At 44.2% G+C, this 21,932-nt stretch overlaps 1 protein-coding gene across 3 annotated transcripts in view; it reads left to right on the forward strand.

Moving 5' to 3' along the window:
- si:ch211-266o15.1 (zinc finger MYM-type protein 4) overlaps positions 1-21,932 on the forward strand; it is a 63,513-nt gene that overhangs the window by 4,539 nt on the left and 37,042 nt on the right. The window contains exons 5-16 of one of the 3 annotated variants that reach the window (XM_063183581.1): positions 3,776-3,825; positions 4,340-4,582; positions 4,919-4,997; positions 5,832-6,076; positions 7,026-7,261; positions 9,171-9,345; positions 10,659-10,871; positions 11,668-11,818; positions 12,097-12,212; positions 12,628-13,116; positions 19,324-19,477; positions 21,157-21,329. In XM_063183581.1, coding sequence (XP_063039651.1) covers positions 3,776-3,825; positions 4,340-4,582; positions 4,919-4,997; positions 5,832-6,076; positions 7,026-7,261; positions 9,171-9,345; positions 10,659-10,871; positions 11,668-11,818; positions 12,097-12,212; positions 12,628-13,116; positions 19,324-19,477; positions 21,157-21,329 — 2,324 coding nt within the window. Of the gene's footprint in view, positions 1-3,775; positions 3,826-4,339; positions 4,583-4,918; positions 4,998-5,831; positions 6,077-7,025; positions 7,262-9,170; positions 9,346-10,658; positions 10,872-11,667; positions 11,819-12,096; positions 12,213-12,627; positions 13,117-15,595; positions 17,618-19,323; positions 19,478-21,156; positions 21,330-21,932 lie in introns of those variants that run through there. The other 2 variants (XM_063183582.1, XM_063183583.1) reach the window with 2 other exon arrangements.

Consider the following 21,932-nt stretch of genomic DNA (forward strand, 5'->3'; position numbering starts at 1 on the left):
ACACTCCGACCCTCGCGGAAGTGTCATTGCATTGAGGCAGTCGGTTCATATGCAAAATAGGGAGGCGGAGCACTCGGAGGGTCACAGGCAGCCTCAAAATGAATGGCAGTGAACGAGAAGCCAGCGTATTGAAGGATAAAACTCACTGTTTTGAACTTGTAATCGTCCGGGGAAACTTCCTTCAAAGTTCACAGCCTGCCTCGTGAATTCAGGGAAATGACAAAAAAGTGGGACAAGCATACGTACATCCAGATGACCACGAGCACTTGTAGAATCCACAGTCCCCCCTATCATCTCAGATTGACAGCTGTCAACACGCTCTCGGAGAAGTTCTATTACGAGAGGTTCCACTCGCCAGGTACTGCACTGTAGGGGCGCCAACGGAGGACTGCAGACTACATTCAGAATGAATGGGCTGCGCTCTCGTCTCGACAGCGCCCCTAACTGCAGGCATGGGTTAAATAGCGAGAAGGCTGTAAATAGTGTACCCTCCGAATGCCCCGCTCGCTGTCAAACTGAGCTGATAGGGGGGGACTGTGGATTCTACAAGTGCTCGTGGTCATCTGGATGTACGTATGCTTGTCCCACTTTTTTGTCATTTCCCTGAATTCACGAGGCAGGCTGTGAACTTTGAAGGAAGTTTCCCCGGACGATTACAAGTTCAAAACAGCGAGTTTTATCCTTCAATACGCTGGCTTCTCGTTCACTGCCATTCATTTTGAGGCTGCCTGTGACCCTCCGAGTGCTCCGCCTCCCTATTTTGCATATGAACCGACTGCCTCAATGCGTTTCCCTGATGCTTCCAATACTGACCGTAGAAGAAGAATAAAATTTCCGTACTCCCCTCGCCATCATTTCATACTATGCTGTTATGACGTGAGCAAGCCCTCTTGTCTCAAGCCTCTTTGGTCATTACAATCTACTGGTTGGCTGCAATATCTGGCAGGGTATTTTTACGCTATTATCTTGGGGTTGACATATTTGATTATTCTATATTGAAGAGAGAGTCTGATTGAGCTGCCCTTCGAATGACTAAAGGCATTAATAGCGTTTCAGGAATAATAAGTGCTAATGACATGACTCGATCAGTGTTCATAGCCCCACATATTTGCCTATAAAATACACTTCAATCCACCACACTTGAAAAGGACAGTCCTGACTTATTTCAGTGTTTGCGCCGCTACCCTCTATCTAAGAAACTCATATTGTAGTGTATCACTTGTTTTTTTTCATGCAAGAATGCAAGATGTGTCCTATCTGTATTTCAGTCAGTGTGTAGAAATGGCACTACACCAGTGGTTTTATGTCCTAACAGTTCTATTACAAATCTTGAAGTAACATTGGAAACTAATGGTGGGCCATAGCTTTGGGTAATTCCCTCTGACTGTGTGTAACCAAAGAAAGGAACAGACAAGAAGGCACATGTCACAAAATTGGAGTTGTGGACCAAGGATAGTAGAGATAGAATGGCTTACTTACGTCATCGAAGCGTAGTGCCGGTACCTCATGGCCGCGGGGGGCAATCGCTATTCCGACATAGCGTTATTCCGACATGCCGCTATTCCGACACTTTTTAGGGGTTAGGGTTAGGGTTAAGGATAGGGTTGTCGGAATAGCGGCATGTAGGAATAGCGGCGGACGGTGGAAAACGTGTCAGTATTCCGACAATAGACATTAACGTCGGAATAGCGACATGTCGGAATAGCGCCACGTAACCCATCAGCCGCAAGGGGAGTCACCTTCTTTATCTGGGGAGTTTCTGGGGTCACGATTTTTATCCATCATGGCATCACACCCACTGCCCATCCACCGTGTCTGCAGACTTACCCGTCGGGGAAATTGGAATTGCATTGTGGGTGTGACGCCATGGTGGATGACAAAAGTGACTTCGGTTCCGCATGGGCATATCAAAATGTTGGAGGAATTGGAATACGCATGAACGACCATCCGGGTACTTTGCTCGTAAATGTGCGTTAGCGTTACGCCCCTTTGTGGGGGAAAGCAAACCGAATGTCTCATTAACTTATATGCTACATCGGCTAGCCTAAATGAACACAGTCCATGCTTCAGCCACGGCTGTCTGGCTATATTATTTGAACAGCCGGCAACACGACACGTTTTCGTCATGTTGCGCGTGAACAACGCTAGTCTACAGGTCCATGTCTTTCGTTTATTCTCTCCCAACACCACCAATTGACTTGCATTGGCTGTTTTCCCCCACAAACGGGCGTAACGTACATGGAAAACGTCACGCCGTTCATGCGTATGGCTATGTGGGTGGGTGCGAGCGGCTGCGAGTTCCGGCTCCAGTTCAAAGAGGATGTCTGGTTGTTATTGTTGAGCTTGTGGCCAAATTAACTACAGCTGTTGGTCAGTGTTAATTGTAGGGCATAATTAATGACAGCTGTCAAATATTCACTGTGTCATCAGACCTGTTACACACTCCAGCCCTGGTGGTGGGGGTATTGCACTTTCCCATGCCACCAGCACTGACTGAAGTGGAAGAAGAAAGTGATTTGGAGATGGTGGGCCATTCTCAAAACCTAGGACAGTGCAGAGAAATTAGAACACAGGGGAGAAGGCTCAGTCTCATTGGTTCCCATTGTAGCCAGTTAGCTTTGCATGCATTCTGCAGTAACGAGCGTAGGCCAGTCTTTCATCTGGGAAAATGTATGGAATGGAAAGGGGAACCCATGCTAAATACATTGCTACTGCCATTTCCAGTCACAAATATTATCAACAAAACATTCCTGGTAAGCACTATGACTGTTGTTTAACAATAGGCTGTATTGACAAATCGTTCAGGTGTGTAGTTTTACAGCTGGTTAGAAGATTTCAACCTGTACTCGCTAGCATCGTGCTAATGTTTATGGGTTTGGCCCCATAAAAATTGAGCTTTGTGACCCAGTATATAATAATCTAGTGGCGCAAAATAATCGAAACGCTACTCAAATGGGGTCTTATTATTTCTAGCTTCGAACTTAATATTCATATTTCAGGACAAAAAATTATAAAAAATCACAAAAATTATAATGGTAAAAAACTCCATTGACACCCATTCATTTTGCACTGTCCCGTGGTTAGGGTTAGCCAATTGTGGCTAATAGGAAGTTCCGTGAGTGAACAGCCCCTGGACAGTGTCCTTCCAAGTGTAGCAGCCTAATATGTCACACCCAGTGATTGGATACTCTTTATTAGTCACACCCAGTGATTGGATATTCTGTAGAGTTCACCAAAGAGTATCCAATCACTGGACGTGACTAATTAGGCTGATACACTTGGAAGGACACTGTCCTAGGTTTTGAGAAAGGCCCGCCGCGTCTGTGGCAGTACTACACATTTATGACCTAATTCATTGGTCTTGTTCTGGACAGTATTTATGTGTAACTGAAGGGTAACTTCAGCAGCAACTTCAAGACCAAGTGACTATTAATTGTTAATTACTGATGACTAATTTATAGCCTGGCCCATTAGTTACAGGTGCCTCTTTTTGACAATTAGGTAGCCACGCCCCCTCTTGTCCATAAAAGGGCAAGGTTGTTTCAAGCAGCGAATTGAAGTAGAAGCAAGTTTGTTTTTGAGACTTTCATTGAGAGCGTCAAGGTTCATCTGCTGAAAAGAATCAGATGTTAAAATCCAAAAATTATCAATTGTGCAACATTTGAACAGAAAGACTTTGTCTCTGTTTCTCTGTTTCTGTACCATTCCCATCTTTCCAGTGTGTTCTCTACAAGTAGTACACATCATTTGCTCACGTACTGCTATTGTTTTCTAGGAGTCGACCAGCACCAATCACATTTTCCTGAGGGAGGCCCCCAAACAGAGGTATGGGAAATGTGAAAGCATTTGCTGTACACGTAGTGGCACTAGTCTTCTTATTCATGTGAACTCATTTGGGCCAGTTTTGGGTTTTCTTTTTGCTATCATTTATTTCCAAGTGGTTTATCTAGGCCACTATAAATGCCACATACATGTCCTATATCTTTTTATTTTTTTGGGAAGACAATCTAGGCTGTCCAAATATGCCCTCATTTTATGTCCCAGTGTTTGCACTGATATATTCAGTGTTTTCCAGCAGAACATTTGTTAGTCAAAGTGGGTTGGGGGTGAGCAAGAGCACTGTATCAGAGACCTGTGACTGACTGTCAAGCTTACAGTCTTCAAACCGAACAGCATTACCTTTGTTGTAGCACTCGACTCCTATGATTTAGTAGTGAGGTTTATCTTCACCTGTTGGAAAATAAAAATGTGATATAAAACCTGAAGTTCAGTTGTTTTCTGTAGGCCCACACGTAAATTCAAAACAGTGATTTGGTTAACTCCCCCCCCCCCCCCCCAGGACTCAGCTGTTCCCCAGCCCCCCTCTCCCCGTACCTCCTCCTCCTCTCCTGCTGACGTTGGTGGTGTCAGCGGCGGTGGTGGTGGTGGTGGTGACATGGACCCCGGCGGCCTGAGTGACCCAGAGCAGGGCCTCGATCCCAGGATGAGCATCAAGGACGAGCCCATAGACGAGGGCTACGACGCCGCCCTCCAGCCACAGTCCTCCATCAGCCGCATCAAGGAGGAGCTGGACCAGGTTGAGGTCAGCACAGCGACCATCATGATGTTTTGGGGGTTTATTTCTGAGTTTCTTGCGTGCTGTTTATTTATTAGCTTGTTTTTTTTTTATTGATGTCATTTCAGTGATGCTGAAAGAAAGTTACACCTAGGTAGATGGATCAAATTAAGCATTCATTCATTCATTCACTCACTCAATCAAGCAATTAAGTCATTAATTTGTGAACTGACTAACTCATTGACTGATTTGATTTGTTAATTTCATGTTGTTGTTTTATGCAGAAAGCACAACAACCCAGAGAGTCCACAGGTTGATTGTTGGTTTAAAACAGTGTTTCATAGAGCTGTTTGTCTTCTGCAGAATATGGAGACATGCAGTTCAGAACAGCTTCGCATCAGTGCTGTGTTCTCAGTCAGTGGCGGACCCAGCAACTCCGCAGGTACAAGTGAGGCCTAAACACACACACACACACACACACACACACACACACACACACACACACACACACACACACACACACACACACACACACACACACACACACACACACACACACACACACACACACACACACACTGTCATCTGCCCCATCATAATACCTTTTACTACCAATTTCTAAACTTTGTACTTTATGTTAGGCATGCTGTGCAAAGGAATCAAACTTGGTTTTGCTCAGTTTGAATTCATTTTAGAGATTCAAAATGTCACTATCTCTACAATAAATAAGAGTCATTCAAGCAGTCTGGCAGATATTTCGTCTTTACTGTGAGCTCAATCGTAGTTACCATGGAGACAGCCTTGGGTAGGTCTCTGACAGAGTCAACAATTGAAAGTGTCAATGGGAGTGGGGAAGGCAACATTAGCTTGTCGGTTAACTGAATGGCTTGCTGTTCTGGGGGAGTCGCTCTAGCAGTGACCTTGGGCTGAAAAATGCTGGGTCAGGGAGGCCATAAGCAGATAAGATGGATACTTTTAGACATTTAAATTAAACAAAGAAAAAATACAAAACAAAAAACAAATAAAAGAAAAGAACAATGTGTAAAATCACAAAGTTTAAAATGATATAATGGGTCTCTTTGTCTGTGCTGTTCCATGTTGTTTCAAGTCTTTACTTAGACCTTCCTGTTAGCACTTTGGTCAACTGCTCTTGTTGTTTTAAAAGTGCTTTACAAATAAACTTTGACTTGACTACATATAGGCAGCATGTGTAAAATGCATAAAAGCATAATGAAATGCCTGATCTCTAAAATATACATTTGCAATGTGTGTACAGTAACATTCTCCTCACCACCAGCTCCACCACCAATGGCCCAGCTGCAGCAGCAGCAGCAGCAGCAGCCACCGCCACTGCCAGCCCTGGCCCCCCTGCCTCCTCCCCCGCGCCTCCCCACAGTAGCCCTGCTCCCCCAGGCCCTGGCACCTCCCCCTATGCCTCCCATCGCCGCCTCCCTGCTCCTCATCCGCTGCTCCGGCTGTGCCAAGGTGCTCCAGCGCGGCCAGACGGCCTTCCAGCGCAAGGTGAGCTTGGTGCACGACTTGCATGTTTTTTTTTAGTAGGAGACATCAGCGAGGTGCAACCACCAATAATGCAACTCTTGCATGGATTAAATGTTTTTTTTTATTATCTAAGAAGCATTTTCATTGCCTGTACATCAATTTGCAATTACTAATTGATTTATGGGTACCGGTATTAGCGTGTTTTTTTTTTCTTTTGTGGTTTTTCTTTTGCACTATAAAGGTTTTCTTCTTCTATAGTGTGATATTAATAGCCCCCTGTGTTTATATACACCTTTTGTAAATAGCCCAATGTGCTGATCTGTGCTGATCCCTTTAATGTCTGCACGGATGTGAGTGCTTTCAGTCTCATAGTGAATATGTTGGTATCAAGAAAATGTAGACAATTTTGTATACAGTTGCAATGAACAGACACTGACAAGAGTAGTAAGGTTTTATACCATGGCCAAAGGGAGAGGAAGAGAGGAGCGCATTCTGAACTTTCTCTGAACTATTGAACTTTCTGCAGAGCTCACAGAGCTGTACTGAATACATTTTTTACTGATGGTAATAACAATTTTAAAAGCAGGGATTTATCATTATTCTTACAGTAGGCTATGGTGGAGATTGTACATGTGAATAATAGTGACAATAAAGACAAAAAAGGGGTTCCACTCGCTTCTGTTTTTACATCTGGTGCATCAATGGGAGGGTGGCAGGTAATCTTGAATGAAGAGAAGACACCGGAGCAGCTCAGATGGGATGCTTTTTCTTTTTTTAATTCAAGTGCACAACATGTTAGGGATGAAGATGGCTTGCCATCGAAACGTTAGTCCCTAACATGTTGTGCACTTGAATTAAAAAAGAAAAAGTATCCCATCTGAGCTGCTCCGGTGTCTTCTCTTCGTTCATGACAATAAAGACTATTCTATTCTATTCTATTCTATTCTATTCTATTCTATTCTATTCCAAGGGCTCCAACCAACTCTTCTGCTCCACACCATGTCTAACGGGGGCCTTCGCAGCTGCCTCTGCCTCAGCCCCGGCCTTGGCCCCTCCAGCCCCGCGCCCCTCGCTCATTGCACCCCCACCAACACTACGGCTACCGCCTGCTGCTCCTCCCTCCCTTGTGCTCCACCAAACTGCTGGGCAAAGACCTACTATTGATCAGCCCACTCTGGGGGTCAGGAACTGCACTACCTGTCGCAAGTGAGTACCTGTACCTCTAACTGCACTACCTGACGCAAGTGAGTAGCCAGGCTATGCCCTCCTAGTGACGCAAGACCTTCGGCGATGCTTCTAGTCAGGCCACGAGCAATACACGTATAGTTCCTGAGCTCTGTAAAAATTGGGAACTCCACCCACTTTGTTTCAGAACCAATCAACTTTGAGTAGCTCCAACGGCCCTGGGTAGAGGCGTGTGCTCGGCGGTGACGTGGTTTAAGCAGAGACATTCTAAGAAAATGTTTTGTTTAAACTTCGGCACAGCCTTGGGGGTGGGTCAACAACGCCGTTTGGGAAATGTGAGTTGTTATACATGGAGTCAGGCAAAGTCTCAAACAGAGATTTGAAAGTCGATGATAATCAGGCTAGCAAGTGACTACAGGGTTTCCCACAGACTAAGCATCATTGTATGATGCTACAGGCAAAAAGGGGGGGGGGGACAATGCAGGTATTACGTGTATTAACGTGTACATTAACGGATCAATTTGTGGTGCTCAGATTCATTTTGTAGCGCTGCGCTTAAAAAGCTTTATTGGAATTGTGTAGTATCACTGATGCTGTACGGTATACTCATCGTAAATACAGATTACCAACATAAAGGGAAGTTATCAATGTAATGTTTGTCCCTAAGCGGTAGGTAACAGCGTTCTCTTCTTGTTATTGCCACTGACGCTGTATAGACATAAGAAAGATAGACATGCCATGTGAAGGGAGTGCACAGGTTTTTATGTTTTTTATGTTTTGTGTTTTCTATGTTTGTACGTTTCTTGTGTTCTCTATGGGGTCATTTCACGTGAAATCAGACACCTTGGGACCCGACCGACACAGATTAAAATCATACTTGGTATGCCTTTTTAGTGGCAAGGTAGCACCCCAGAACTGCATTGGTTTGAATCTGACACTAATATTAAGGGAGAAACAGACAAGGAAAGGTTCACATATGAGGGTAGGACACTATACATTCAGCCTTGATTATATCAGTCAGTGTTACTCACAAAAAGATGTCTGTGGTGTTGTTTGAAAGCTCTTTTCTGGCTCTACAAATTACACAATCAGCTTGGAATACAACAACCCTCAGAATATGAATTATGATTAATTGAAAAATTAAAAAATGAATATCTAAAAAACGTATATTTTAAAATGGCCAGATCCTTGTCTTAACGTAGCCTGCAATGCCATGAACAACACCTGAAATGCTGGTGTTTGGTTCTTTATTCAATTAAAAGATAATGCGGCATAAAGGTTTAAAATTGGTTGTAAATAAAGTAGTACCATAGAATAGTGTCAGGGAAGAGTACACCACCTGACATGAGTACCCCACCTGACACTTGTCTGATGTCACAGATTGACCCAGGTGTTACTAACTGATTGCATTAGGTAAATGGTATGCAAGTGCAGGTGTGATCAGTCTACTTAACGGGCTTGCTGTTGGGTGCACTCGACTTAAAGCAGATGCATTGGACTTGGTTGCTCAGGTTTACTGCAGCATTGAACCTCACCATGTCTTCAAAGAGGCATTCTTTGAGCCTTTTAAATCAAAAATGTTCGGACCCTTTCACTTGCCATCGTAAAAGAATAACTCGTGGTTTGAGAGATCTGCCTGAGGGTGCCATAGAGCATCATCCGACGCTCAGCCTGAGGATTGGTCAGCGCGTCTGCAGGAACTGCTACATGAAGCTCAAACCAACAGTCAAAACAGAGCCAGTCTCACAGCCCCTTTCAGACCCTTCAGTAGCTGTGGCTGGCCCCTCAACGTATGTTATGTTGTATGTGTATGTGAGTGAGTACTGAATGATATGCAGTGATTGTTGAAGCCCAAAGACAAATTTCTCCTCTGGGGACAATAAAGTACAATCTAACTCTAACACTCGTACTCTCTATATTCAATATAAAGGCAGATTACCAACATGAAGGACCTGATCAAGGCGCCGGTGGGCGGGTTGGTGCGAGAGTTCTGCAGCCGGGCGTGCCTGGAGGCCAAAAAGAACAGCGCCCTCCCTCCCAAGGCCCCGCCCGCCCCCTCAGGCGGCGACCTCGGCACCTGCAGCATCTGCCGGAAGGTCGCCATTGTAAGTAAAGGAAAAAGAGAAAATATCTGCACTCCGCAGAAGCCCCCTTGCTGTGACAGTGTGCGGATATTTTTTTTATCTTTTGTATCCTGCTCCTGCATCAATTGTCTTTTGGGTCATGCTCGCTGTGCACCTCCCATGTCTTGTCTCCGTTGGAAGTCAACCATGGGACAAGTGTCTGGCTAGCTTTTCACTGGGATTTGGGAAGGATCTGAATGACTTGTTTCTAGACCCTACCTTGTCTTCATGTGGGGCTAACTCGGCTAGGCTACGTATTGGAAATCCCCAACCCACTCTGGCTTAAAGGGACAATTGGTCAATTTCAACATGCAGTTGTAATGCTCACACTACCCTGGACTTGTCAGTGCCTGAGATTTTTTTTCTTCTTCTTCAGCCATTTCCGAGATCCTGGTCATTGTAATGGGGGCAGCTCTTTGTTTACATTTCCAAAAAACATTTCTATTTATTCCCAAAAACATCCAAATAAAACATCAGCAGACAACTATCAAACAGCAGTACCTTTTGGGAAAATATTTGGAGTTGGCCTATGTTTCATTTTTTAAAAATGTAAACAAACGCTGCCCCCATTAGAATTGCTCATATTTCGGAAAGGGCTGAGCCGAAAAATGTGGCATCAACAGGTACTGACAAGTCAAGGGTAGCGTGAGCAATACAACTGCATGTTGAAATTGACCAAACTGTCCCTTTAAGCTGATTCACCAGATGAATGGGTTCCGCCCTGCTCCACAAACATTTATCTGGAGCTACGCCATATGTGTTGGTCTGCGAAGACATGGTTTTATCATTAAATCCTTGCATGTGATTGGGGAAACAACTTGTCAATGTTTTAATGAGGTGCAACTTTAACTTCTCACAGATTTGAAAATACAGTTAAATTACGGAATCAACGTCGATGACTGAGCCGATGCGAGCGTGCATTGTAGTCTGAATCAAGTGTCGCGTTAAAACTTTAACCAAGTCAAATTTCTGAAAATCCTGCGATCCTGATTGGTTCTACTGCTTTTCTGTGTGGGAGCAGGGCGAATGTGGAGGTCTTCCAGACCCTCGTGTGAGCTCACAAAGCTGAGCAGAAATACACAAGGGTCTGGTGAGAGTCAAGACTTGTAGCAAGTAGTAAAATCATGTTCTGTAATTCTGTGCTGTCTGGATTATTGATCTGATTAGTATTTTTCTTAAAGGTTTCCGAAAAATATTCCTTATCTAAAAGACCTTTGCTGGACACTGCCTCTGGTGTATTTTGAGTCGATGTCCTATCACAAACCTCCACATGTGTGTTAACCTTCCTTCTACAGATCGAGCACGAAGTGAACCACGAGAACGCCCTCCACAAGCTGTGCAACGACCGCTGCTTCATGCGCTTCCTGGTGGTGAACAACCTGACGGTGAACGTGTGTGAGTTCTGCGGTAACCACTGCTCCCGCTCCACCGGCACGCTCCGGCTGCTGCAGGCCAACGACATGCTCAAGAAGTTCTGCAGCAACGACTGCATCTTCTCCTACAGACAGGTGGGCACTAGCCTGATTTAACCAGACTAAATGTGAGAGTACATGTGCCCTTTAGTCTGGCCCCGATGAATGACACATTGGAAGATTGTTGATGGAAACACAGGTTGGAACAGGATGGAAACACAGGTTTGTTTTTCAAACTGTGTCTGTGCTTATTGGCCAGCGCTTTGTCGTCACTCCCTCAAAAACCCTGTCCGCTTTGCATCCAAAGATTCAAAACAAATCAAAACAAATCTCCTGTGTTGTGATTGGTCTGCCAGATACAGGGCATTGGGGCGTTGTCCGAGGCTAGACCCACTCGCAGGCAAAAATATTTTGGTTTGGTATAAAGAACTACTTAGTTTTTTTTTTGTTTACCACAAGTCCTGCAGCTCGGACTGCACTCTCTCCACAAACAGGATATTGTTGCTCAGATCAGGTGTTGATGCCGACTGTCATTAGAATTGTACTAAGGAGTGTAACATTACTCAAAAACCACGATAAGGTACATGTCTGGGTTTTGATACAGTATGGTTACAAAATTCAATTTCATGAACTGAGCCCTGAGGAAGGTCAGTAGACCGAAAGCTTGGCCTCTTATTAAAAAGAACACAAAGGGGATTTAAGTGTGCAGACATTTTTCTTTCAATTTTACAAAATTCAATTTCATAAAAGACAAGTTGAGACAAGTTTATTTAACACAATCTTGAAATGGGCATAATAGGCTTGACTAAAACAAATCTTGCTTTTTATCTTTTATGACCCTTTCTGCCTCCCCTCCAGTCTGACCTTTACCGTTATTTGTGTCCTGTGGCAGAAACGCAAGACGCTCATCTTCAACTGCGCCTCGTGCAACAGCCGGACCAGCGCCCAGCAGATGCTGGAGGGGGTCAACCCACAGGGCATCACCGAGCTCTTCTGCTCCAACAAGTGCCGACAAAACAGCAACGTACCACACGCACTAGCAGGTGCTTACAACTGTGTGTGTGCTTGCGTGCGAGTCTGTGTGCGAGTCTGTGTGCGAGTCTGTGTGCGAGTCTGTGTGCGAGTCTGTGTCTGTGTCTGTGTCTGTGTGTGTTGCATGTCTCTGTCTTAAAATGTTTGTGTGTGTGTGTGGGGGGGGGGGGGTTGCATGTGTGTCTTGAAATGTTAGTCAGAATGACCAAACTGTGTGTGCGAGCTTGTCTGTGTGTGTCTTTTACATTTTACAAAAGTTTAAATGTAATGCTCTCTTTGCCCGATTCAGGCACCCAGTTCCCATGTACATACTGCAAGAAGCTGGAAATTCCGCAGTACCACCTGGCCACAGGAGATGGCGCCATCAGAAACTTCTGTTCTGTTCAGTGCGTTAATACATACCAGGTATGTGGACATTGGACAATACACTACAACAAGTCATCCGCAGCTGGGTCAATTGTGTCCCATCAGTATGTTTTTGCCTATTTTTGGATGCTAGCTGAAAAGTTTTTAGTTATTGTGTTGGAAGTGTGGAAGTGGCAATTGCACATTTCTAAATGTATTTTAGTCGTCATTTGAATGCAGTAGTACCACAGCAGTTCTGAGGTATGCAAAATTGTAAACGTGAATTGGTGGCACCCTCTTGTGCCCGCCTTGGGTAATTGCATTTGATTTGCCCACTCTGCTTGCTCAGTTGTGTAATGATTGAGATCTTTTCCATAATAGACAGCAACGACTGCTAAGACTGATTTTTTGTGTAAATCAAATGTATGGATTGTATTGATTCCAAGGTGTTTGTGTGTGTGTGTGTGAATTCCAGGAGAAGGGCAGCCCTTCAACACCTCCCAGCCAAATGAATGGCAGCACCAGCAGCCCCACCGTTGCCGTGACAACCCAGCAAGGACAGACGGTGAATCAGCAGCCACAGCCACAGCAGGCAAAGCCGCTGCCCCCCAATCCCCAGCAAGTCCCCCACCTGACCCAGATGCTGAACCCCGCGCCCAACCCTCTGCCCCCTTACGTGACCCCGTCCATCTACGGCCAGGTGCCCCCGGTCAATCAGGTGCTCAGTGCCGCACACAGCGCGCTGGCACAGTACATTCCAGCCCCCGGCGTTCCCCAGCCCCAACAACAACAACAACAACAACAACAACAGCAGCAGAGACAGCCACAACCACAACAGCCTCCACCACAGCCAGTGTCATCATCAGCATCCTCCACCACCACTACCACCTACCCTCTCCCCAGGGTATACTGTGCACAGTGCAGCCAGGGCTTCAATGAGAAGCCTAACGTCCTTCAGCACAAGGTGTGTTTGTGTGGGGGTTGTGTGTACGCGTGCGTGTGCACGTGCAGGCGTGTGCATGCGTGTGTGTTTGCGTGTGTGTGCTTTGTGTGTGTAGTGTGTCTGTGTAAGGAAACACTGGGGATTGATTGTCAGTATTTGATTAATGTATTTCTTTCAGGTGTGTGTACGTGTGTGACAAAAGTACACTGGTGACACATTGTGGTATTTTGTGGATGCCATATTGGTGCCCATGTATGGTTGCCCCATTTATTTGTCCTATTTATTTGTTATGCTCAGGTGTAGGTAGTGACATGCATGTAAGCTTCAGTGAAGCTACAGCTTATCCTTATACAATACAATCTAATATTTTTAGAACTAGGTATATATATTTATTGGATCTGCCTGCTCAGACTTTTCGAGGATGAGCTAGTCTGATGCATTTCCAAGTTGGCTGACATTGTTAGTGGTCAGTACAGTTATTAACAATCCTCAGCGAACATACAAATTTGGCATGGCCTTTTAACGGGTCGACTTTCATATTAAGGAGACAAATGGCATCACCAGGAGACGTACACAAGCCTCTTTGTATTATACTTGTAGCAAACATCTTCTATTAGAGTAAGATCATTCAAACTCCGCCCATCAAATGCAGAGGAGTGCGCTCAAGTTTGGTCTCCTAAGGGGAACGTTTTCCCCTCCTTCTTCGTGTTTCTGTGGCATTTGGTCATGACTTGCATGAGATGTGCACTACCTCCATCTACAGTGCCAAGGCTACTCCATTCTCAACCGTAACCGCAGAAATACACCAATGGCGATCTGAGCGAGGCAAGCGACGGAAGTAATTGACTTTGTATTGAGTCGCGCGACAAAAGCAATTCTGGAGACTAGAGCGATTTGCGCGACGAGCGCGACAGTTTGAAGTTGAAATCTTTTCAACTTTCTATGACGCCAGTGTTTCCCATACATCGAGGAAACTATGGCGCACCGCCATAGTTTACGAAAATGTTAAAAAAAAAAATTTTTTTTAAATTGTTATTGCATAGACCCCTGCATGAGGGACGAATGAAAAGTGTGTTGCAAGCAGAAATGATTCACTGTACTGCATTTTTTTCTATAAATGACAATGCAGTACTATACATGTCATGGGTAAATGGGTAAATGTCCTATAGTTTTTCCATGCGCCAATGTCATACTTTACTCATTGTTTTGCGCCATGTGAATTTCCACCCCTCCAAATGGCCCGCGTGAAATGCCCCCCAAACAAAAAAAATCACGGCTGCCCCCATAGTTTCCAAAATTTCTGTGGGAAACACTGGACGCGGTTCGGCGACAAGCCGCGACAGCCAATGACTGTATAGAGGTCAGTGACCACAGCCAATGGGAATGCTTGAATGCTTTGCCTTCTGCCTGTACGGACATACTCTAGTCTCCTCAATCGCTCGTATCGCTTGCTGCTGCACTCTGTCGCTTGAATCGCATCGCGCCTGGTCTATTCGCGCGGTAAGAATCCAAAGGTCACTTGGAGTCAGTCAGTCAATTTCAATATGCTGTTGTATTGCTCACTCACGCTACCCTTGACTTGTCAGTACCCGGTGATGCCACATTTTTCGGCTAAGCCCATTCAGAGATATGAGCTATTCTAATGGGGGCAGCGTTTGTTGTTAAAAAATTAACATAGGCCTACTACATATTTTCCCAAAAGGTACCGCTGTTTGCTAGTTGACTGCTGATGTTGTATAACCTTTCCGATGTTTTTGGGAAGAAATAAAAATGTTTTTTTTTTAAATGTTAACAATGCGCTGTCCCCAATTACAATGACCAATATCTCGGAAAAGGCTGCAAAAAAGCACAAAAAAACCCTCAGGTACTGACAAGTCCAGGGTAGTGTGAGCATTACAACTGCATGTTGAAATTGACTGAACTGGTCCTTTAACCGAAGGTCTCTTAAAGGGGCGTTCACCTGACATCACATGGATCCAGGGAATGCTCGGGCTTGAAGGATCTTACTCTAATAGAAGATGTTTGCTTGTAGTCTGCACCCTGGTGGACACTCTTTGCTCTACAGCTATTCCAATGTGATTTGTTAGAATTCAAAATGGCAGATGAGTATGCAGATGACAAGGGCATTTGTTATTTAATGCCTTTATGGGGAGATTGTCCCTTCATAAATGTATATATATTCTTCAATTAACTTATTATTTCTTCAAATAGCATGGAATTGGTCGTGACATTAACTTTTTAATAATATTGATCATAAAATGGTAGTATCAAATTTGATTCAGTAGGTATTTAGTGGTAAAACCCTCAATTATTGTTATATTTTCCTGCATGTTATATACATGTTACATGTTATATATGTCTTTCCTAGATAGTGTTCTTTCCTAGATAGTGTTTTGAAGAACCATTTTTTTTTTGTTCAGATTGAAATGACAGGTACATAACAAATAATTCTCAATGACTCATGAATTCATAACTATCCATGCTATGGCTAATTTTACAGGTATCCAAAAGGAAGCGCAATACTTCAGATGTTCTGCCTTTCCTCGATGGCAATTTAAGCGAAGTGGAAGGCCTGGTAGAGACAGATGATGAAATGGAGGATAAGAATTGGACTCCTGGTCAAGAAGAGCATGATGATGATGACCACGATAACACTTCTAGTAGTGGAAATGATGAGGAGGGTGAAAATGGTGACCAGCCTGCTGACACTGGAGGAGAAGGGGGTCTAAAAGTGAATGGAAGAGATGATGGGAAGCACAAAGAGAAGATGGAGACTCATCCAGCAGAGGCCGTTGACGAGACGAGCTCAGAGGAAGACGGTGAAACGGAAGAAAGAAGAAGAAGGAAAACGTCACGGGATAGGAGAAAGAGGAAACACAGATGTGGAGACTCTGAAACACCAGATTTTGTTGACAGTGGCGATGAAGCCGTTAAGGAAAGGTCTGAGTTTACTCCATATATGTACTTCCAACAATTCGTCACTCATGACATGTTACAGCTGGTTGTAGACCAAACAAACCTGTACAGTGAGCAGAAGCTAGGGACGTCGATCAAAACGACCGTCGATGAAATTGAACAAGTCCTTGGCATGTACCTGCTCATGGGTTTGGTGCAGCTGCCCAATGTCAGAGACTATTGGGATGAGGATACGAGGTTCCCCAAAATAGCAGATGTCATGCCACGCGAACGATTTCAAAAGCTGGCCACGCTCCTCCACTTTGAAGACAATGTCTCTGTGACGGGCAACGGCACGAAGGACAAGATGTGGAAAGTGAGAGCGTGGCTGGAGAAGCTACGACAGCAGTGCCTTAAAATACACCCCGAAGAAAATCATTATGTTGACGAGATGGCAATCCCATTCAAAGGCAAATCTCAGTTGAAAGTTCACATGGCACGGCAACTCCACAAGTGGGGCTTCAGAATGTGGGTGCGCACTGGACAAAGCGGTTTCCTGTACGACTTTGACTTCTGTCAGGGGCCAGCAGATCCAGAACAGGAAAAGTCTGATGACGATGATCACGATGATGATGATGATGATATTCGTGCGAGTGGAGACGTGGTTCTCAAATTGACATCGACGCTTTCTGCAGGAAAGAACTTCAAAGTGTTGGCAGACAAGTGCTTCATATCCCGGCCACTGCGAAAACAGCTGATGGAGAGAGGGATTCACTACGTCGGCACTGTCGGAAAGAAGAGGGTTGACGACGGCCAAATGATTGAAGAGAAAGACCTTAATGCACAGGGTGGTGTGGAACGGCTAGATGCGCTCTCTGCCTTGTACAAGCCCAGGCTCAGAAGCAAGCGGTGGTACTTGATTATTTGGTGGCACAGTATCACTATGGCTCTAATAAATGCTTGGATCTTGTACCGCAGAGACTTGCAGGCAATGCGCAAGGTGAAGGGTGCGATGCCGCTGAGAAGGTTTCAGGCCTCGGTTAGCTCTTGCTTGATAAGCGCAGGAAAATGGAAAGTCGGGCCCAGTAAGACACCGTCCTCCCTCCCTTCACCACAATACCCACCGTCACAAACTCCATTACGGAAGAGGCGATCGTGCAGCGTGCCTCTAGACATTAGGAGAGATGGGCTGGACCACTTCCCAACTTGGAGAAAAAGACAAAGGTGCAAGCACTGCACAGGCAATCACTATTCCCACGTGTTTTGTGGGAAATGCAATGTTCACCTATGCCTTAACCAGGAGAGAAACTGTTTCCATGCGTACCATTTGCCAAAGTAAAAGACATGAAAACGGGTAGAAATTGTGTTGATTTTGACGCCTCCTTGGCATTCTTGAAAGTATTGGCCTCAAAATCCTTATCGGTTTATGTGCTATTGATGAGCAGTATTGACACAAAGTTTTGGTCTAGGTCGATCCACCAGATTGCGAAAGCAAAAGTCTGACAGTGTGACACATACATGTATGGATGGAAGACTGGAGACACATTTGGGAGGTGGATACATAATAAGAGACTGATTTTGTTACTGCTACAAGTATGTTCAGCGATGTGAAGATTTTATACCTTTTTTTTTTTTATTGTGCTTTGTTACCATTTTGAGGTTAAGGGCAAGGCAAGTTCAAGAAAATTGTTGAAAAGGGCAAAGGGAAAGAAAGATGCAGCTGCTATGGATGTCCAGATATCTAATACAGTGATTTTCAAAGTGTGGGGGCGGGGACCCCTGGGAGGCCGCAAGGGGGTGCTAGGTGGGCAGCGGCTGTAGGAAATGTATTGCAAAAGAAAATGAATGATTGAATAAAATAAATGACTAAAGTAAAGCAAACTAAACTAAAAATGGGATAAAATTCCCATTACGGAACCCCATAATAATCTATTGCATCTCTGCTGGAAGATCTACTGTGATTGATTTATCATTTCCTTCTTAACAATGTATTTATTATTTTAGTTTTATTATTTTTGTTTAGTTTTGTGCTTTGAATGTTTTTTGGATGCACAAACTCCCATCGAGCTGTGAATTGGGGTGCATAGAAAATAAAAGTGTGACCGCCCATGCCTGGGGGGCCTTGGTTGGAATCTGCTGGTATGTTGGGGGTCTTGCCGTGTTTAAGTTTGTGAACCCCTGATCTTACAGACAGCTCAGTTCCTGTTATTGCATAAATACCCAACGTATCAAATGTGATACAAATAGAAATGTTGTTGAATATCTGTTGTATCATACTGTATATGGTACAGAGAGAAACATACTTATAACATTACTTGAATATTTTATTTCTTTACTTTTTTACATTTTTAAAAGGCTTAATAAAGAGTTCATGAAAAAACGAGACGTTTTGACCATTATTTCTTAGTTCAGGCATAATAGCTTGCTGTAAATTTACCCAAATTAGCTAAAATTGCATATTCACTTAAATTTACCTGAATCTAGTTTCAGCTCACTGATGTCTGGCAGGTTACACCATTATCCTGATACTTTCACCAACATTACTAGGAAAACAAATCTTTTGTCAGTGTAATACACAGCCAGACCACTAGATGGGGTGGATATGGGAGAGAGTATCCCACAGAATGACACCAACACACTAGACTGGATGAGCAGTTAGACCTGCACCAAAAATACTGAATCAAACCAAGATAACGCAAAACACACCCACTCAATGCAAAAGCGTGTGTTCAAGTTGGGTCTCCTAAGGGGGCGTTGTCCCCTACTACTTCTTCTCTTTTTGAGGTGTTTGCGCAAGACGTGCGCTACCGCCATCTACAGCACTAAGGGGACTTCATTGATTCTCAACCTCAGGACTCCGAAGGTCTCCTAACCGAAGGTCTCCTAAAGGGGCGTTCACCCGACATAAAGTGGATACCGGAAAAGAAACAAAATGACGCTTCTTGTTAGATCCACCTTCTTTGCCTGCACCTGTTGATTCCCTCACAGTCTCTTGGAGTGTTTGTGGCCTATCACAACTGTTATGATGGCAACACAATTTTATTTAATTGTAAGGCTATGAGGTAACGCTGTATGAAGGCAGATGGATATTCATCAAACATTAAATCATGGCTAATACTTAAAAGATTAAAAAACAACAGTTTTCAATCAACAGCTTCTCCTCTGACTATACACCCCATTTTGTAGTTGGTCGCTTGGAAACCTCTTTGCCTTTTTTTAAGGGTTTCATGTGACGTAGGTGTGCGTCCTTTGCTAATGTATGGTGCCTGGTTTACCATTTTTGAACTAAAGGTGTGTATTGTGTCCTGCTATGTGTGTGTGTGTGTTTATCAGGGTCAAGCGGTGCTGTTCTGTGGCAAGACGTGCTGTGAGCTCTACAAGCGCCACAATAACCTGGGGGTGGTGTGTGAGTACTGCAAGCTGGACCGGGTACTCAAGGACGTCAGCCTGACCTACGAGAAGAAACTCTGCACTTTCTGCAGTGAAGGTAACAGAAAACGTTTTTTTCCCTCCTCCTCGTCCTCCTTTACTCTCCCTCCTCCTTTCCTCTGCTTTACTCTGCCTCCTTCTTTCTTCTGCTTTATTTCCATAAACCGTAGGGGCTCACATTCAGTTGCATTGCTCTTAAAGGGGTATGCCACTATTTTGGGGCTTAATGTAGTTAAAATCGTTGGCTGGGGTTTATAAAGGTGGTAAAGTGTCTTATTTTTCATGTTAAGCGTTGTCTTGCTTTAAGACAAGTTAAAAGAGGGAATATGTCGCTAAGCTAGTGAAAGTCAATGGATCCGTGTAGCATTGTAGCATGCTACACGGATCCATTGACTTTCACTAGCTTAGCGACATGCTCCCTCTTAACTTGTCTTAAAGCAAGACAACGGCTTACATGAAAAATAAGACACTTTACCACCTTTATAAACCCTGGCCAACGATTTTAACTACATTAAGCCCCAAAATAGTGGCATACCCCTTTAATCCAAAGCCAACACACTCCTGACCCTGTCTTGAATTGCATCTAAAGTAGGAGCCACTTATCATGTTTTTAAGGAACAGGAAAATCAGTGGCTCCTACTGTATCCCTCGTTTCCTTGTCTGTCTGTTTGTCTCTCTTATCGTCTTGTCTCCTTGCTTCATTTACACCTTTCCTTTCTGTCACTTGTCTCTCTGCTGTCACTGCTCTCTGTACTGGACAGAGAGAAAACCAGGTAGAAAACCGTAGAAAACCAGGTTAAATCAATTCTGTTTTGCGGTAAATCAGCATTTTCAATCATCACAACAAATTGTGGTAAATCATCTAATAGAATGGCCTGGAGTCCTCATTGTCTAAAATTAATGACACCTACAGACCACCTATTTAGCAGGTTTACCCCTTTCTGTAGGTTAACTAAGCCATAGGGCTGTAACGATACTCAACTCACGATTCGGTTGGTATCACGATTTTTGACCTACGGTTCGATACACCCCACGATTTCACATTTGCCAATTCTATAAAATAAAATTGTTAATAAAACTATGACCAATTGTGGGAAGAATAGGTTACTAGAGGCTAGAAATGATAAAAAGTTTAAATACAATAATGATGATGTTGATTTGAAGCTTGGGAGCACCATTACATCATATCATGTGGTAGTTTTCTGAACTGATGGACGTCAACTTGGAAAGGGTGTATCCCGATACTGCCTCCTTGAATAGCGATACAGTGTCGTGAGTCTGTGTATCACGATATCTCGGTTCGATACAATATCGTTACAGCCCTACTAAGCCAGGTTTGTCACTTAAAGGGACACTGTGTGAGATTTTTAGTTGTTTATTTCCAGAATTCATGCTGCCCATTCACTAATGTTACGCTTTTCATGAATACTTACCACCAGCATCACATTCTAAGTATTCATTACGACTGGAAAAATTGCACTTTTCATACATGAAAAGGGGGATCTTCTCCATGGTTCGCCATTTTGAATTTCCAAAAATAGCCATTTTTAGCAGCAAAAATTACTGTACTTGGACCATACTAGAAAATATTTGTTTATTACTTAGTAAACTTTCAAGTAAAGATCAAATTTGGCAATAGGCAGCCCAGTTTCAGTGAGCAGCATAGTTGCTGTACCCTTTTTGACCATTTTCTGCACAGTGTCCCTTTAACCATGTTCTTGGAATAACCCCCCACAGGCTGTAAGCTGCTGTTCAAGCACGACCTGGCGAAGCGGCTGGGCCAGCCGTGCGGTGTGTGTGCCTTCTGCTCCAACATGACGCTCAAGACCATCCCCAACTACTTCTCGGGCAAGGTGGAGGAGTTCTGCACCGAGGAGTGCATGTCTGCTTACACGGTGCTCTTCTACGAGGTGAGGCCCACCGCCACTGATGACATGCTGTAGAGTTGTGTGTGTGTGTGTGTGTGTGTGTGTGTGTGTGTGTGTGTGTGTGTGTGTGTGTGTGTGTGTGTGTGTGTGTGTGTGTGTGTGTGTGTGTGTGTGTGTGTGTGTGTGTGTGTGTGTGTGTGTGTGTGTGTGTGTGTGGATATGGAAGGTGAAGGACTTTTGCAGCGAGGAGGGCATGTCTTATACAGTGGACTTCTATGAGGTGAGGCCCATCTCTGCTGATGACATGCTTCAGAGTTGTGAATCGGCGAGGATGGTGTGCGTGCGTGCGTGCGTGTGGATATGTTCTGTTGTGAGGAGGGCATGTGCTCCTTCACTGTACTCTTCTAGAAGGTGAGGTCCACCACCAACATGCTTTAGTGGTGATGCGTTTTTTGTGTGTGATTTATGTATGTGGATTTGTTTGTTTGTATGTGTTTGTTTGTGTGTGTGTGATATGGATAGGTTTAGTTCCATATGTGCATTTTTGTGTGGAGGTATTTGTCCATGTGTATCATTCTGCGTGTTAGTGTGCGTGGGTGCATGTGGTATGGATAGTAGGTATGTTACATTCTAGGGGTGTAACGA

Source organism: Engraulis encrasicolus, chromosome 19, assembly GCF_034702125.1.
Source record: "Engraulis encrasicolus isolate BLACKSEA-1 chromosome 19, IST_EnEncr_1.0, whole genome shotgun sequence".
Classification (NCBI taxonomy): domain Eukaryota; kingdom Metazoa; phylum Chordata; class Actinopteri; order Clupeiformes; family Engraulidae; genus Engraulis; species Engraulis encrasicolus.